At 38.4% G+C, this 1,820-nt stretch overlaps 1 protein-coding gene across 1 annotated transcript in view; it reads left to right on the plus strand.

The window, feature by feature from the left end:
* The first annotated feature begins 601 nt into the window (after positions 1-601).
* The window catches only part of LOC135195026 (uncharacterized), an 8,806-nt gene continuing 7,587 nt past the window's right edge, over positions 602-1,820 (plus strand). The window contains exon 1 of the mRNA XM_064221334.1: positions 602-799. Within this exon, the coding sequence (XP_064077404.1) occupies positions 797-799 (3 nt within the window). The 5' untranslated portion in view covers positions 602-796. The remainder of the gene's footprint in view (positions 800-1,820) is intronic.

Raw genomic sequence — 1,820 nt, forward strand, 5'->3', positions numbered from 1 at the left:
CAGAGTCCATTCGTTGATATTCAAGGTAAATATGTTAAATATTTTTCTCAGACTCTGATTGCTTATGCAATAATTCCGTAGCAAAAGTATTGTATACAATTCAGCGTTGACAACAAAATACAAAAACAAATGATAGCATTCTAGGGATTTTTCGTCGCTTGGGAAGTAAGTTGTTGAGAATATTATCTTTAAACTTTATAGAAAGTTGCTTTTCAAGCATATTTATATGGCCATTTTTATGTGCATATGAAATGAATGCTTATTGTTTATAATGAATAAAGAACGTAAACAATTCATGTCAAAGTATCGCAGTATCATGCAATGCAAGAGAGAGAGAGAGAGAGAGAGAGAGAGAGAGAGAGAGAGGCTAACCCCCTTACATCCCGTAACGTCATGAAGTTTTTATTGTGTGACGTCAAGAAGAGGAAAATGAAGAACCCAACGAAGGGTACACGTCAGTACTTCCCTCTCCTCCCCTCCCCTCCCCACGTCCCTCGTCCCCCCAGTACCACCTTGTCCCAAACTGAGAAGATGGGGGGAGGGGCAACTGAGGGCAAGTGAGCTCACCCAGACTGCCGGAGACTAGAGAGGGAGGGAGATTTCTCTGAACGTAACGTCGGTGTCCGGACTCAGTTACGTGTGTTGTGTTGTGGACGAAGGATGCGGCTACCTGCGCTCTCTGGATTTCTCGGTGTGGTGCAACTTTGAGACTCGTTCACTTTATTTTGTTTCGATTTGATTGTGTGCCACGCCATTCACCCGACAGTGATTTGGATTTTATTGCATAATCGTGAAGATGGTAAGTCGTGATTTCCTGCTGAATGAATGAGGAAAACCGTTTTTGATATAGAGTTTTAGTTGATTTTACCTACGTAACTTGTGGGTGTTTTGACTCTCAGCTGTCCAAGGAATTCCCATGGTTGAGGGGCGTTCTTCATTCAGAATTATTACCGTACTTACTGGCTAAGAGAGAGTTATGAACGTGAATCGTTTCCCTTACACTTCTTCATATGCGTCAAGATTGAATATTGATAGCATTGCTATACAGAATATTTTCGCGATTCAAGAGAGGTTATTATCATTGCAAATTTGCAGATTCGATGGAAATTACTTTTGCCCTATACTTGTCTCGTAACTCCGCTGTGTAGTCTTATAAAATGATATTACTTAAGAGCATGAATTGGAGTCAGATCTTAGCAATAACCTCTTTTTCTAAAGTGATCAGTTGGAGCCTCCATCGCTCATACCATTATTTTTTTTACCTTGTCTAGGTAGACCTATTTGATAAAAACTCTCTCTCTCTCTCTCTCTCTCTCTCTCTCTCTCTCTCTCTCCTCTCTCTCTCTCTCTCTCATTAAATTTCCCCTCTTTAATCACGAGATTCCCCTTATCTTTAGTAGTGTTGCATTAGTTTTAATATTTTTGTTCATATAAAGTTCACAGTTACACAGAACGAGGCAAAGTTGCAGTGACCTATTTGTCTTGGACAGATATATATACGTATATATATGTGTGTGTGTGTGTGTAAGAAGAGAGAACAAGAAAGGAAAGGAGCGTTGTAAAACAAGACGGAATTAAATAAACGCAAACAGTTCAGAAAACAAGTGAATACTCTTAATGAAATGGGTGAAAAAATGTCAGAAAGAAATACATTAAGTTCATCGTACTCTTTAAAATTTTCACAAAGTCATAGTTTTAATGATTCAATTGATGAAATAACTGGCAGAATTTTTTTCTATTATGAGAAATTCCCAGAAAGTTTATGCATCCATATTTCGCAAGTCAAACTATTTGAGATTTCAACAAACTACATTAGCTGT

The sequence above is a fragment of the Macrobrachium nipponense genome, chromosome 15 (genome assembly GCF_015104395.2).
Source record: "Macrobrachium nipponense isolate FS-2020 chromosome 15, ASM1510439v2, whole genome shotgun sequence".
Lineage (NCBI taxonomy): Eukaryota > Metazoa > Arthropoda > Malacostraca > Decapoda > Palaemonidae > Macrobrachium > Macrobrachium nipponense.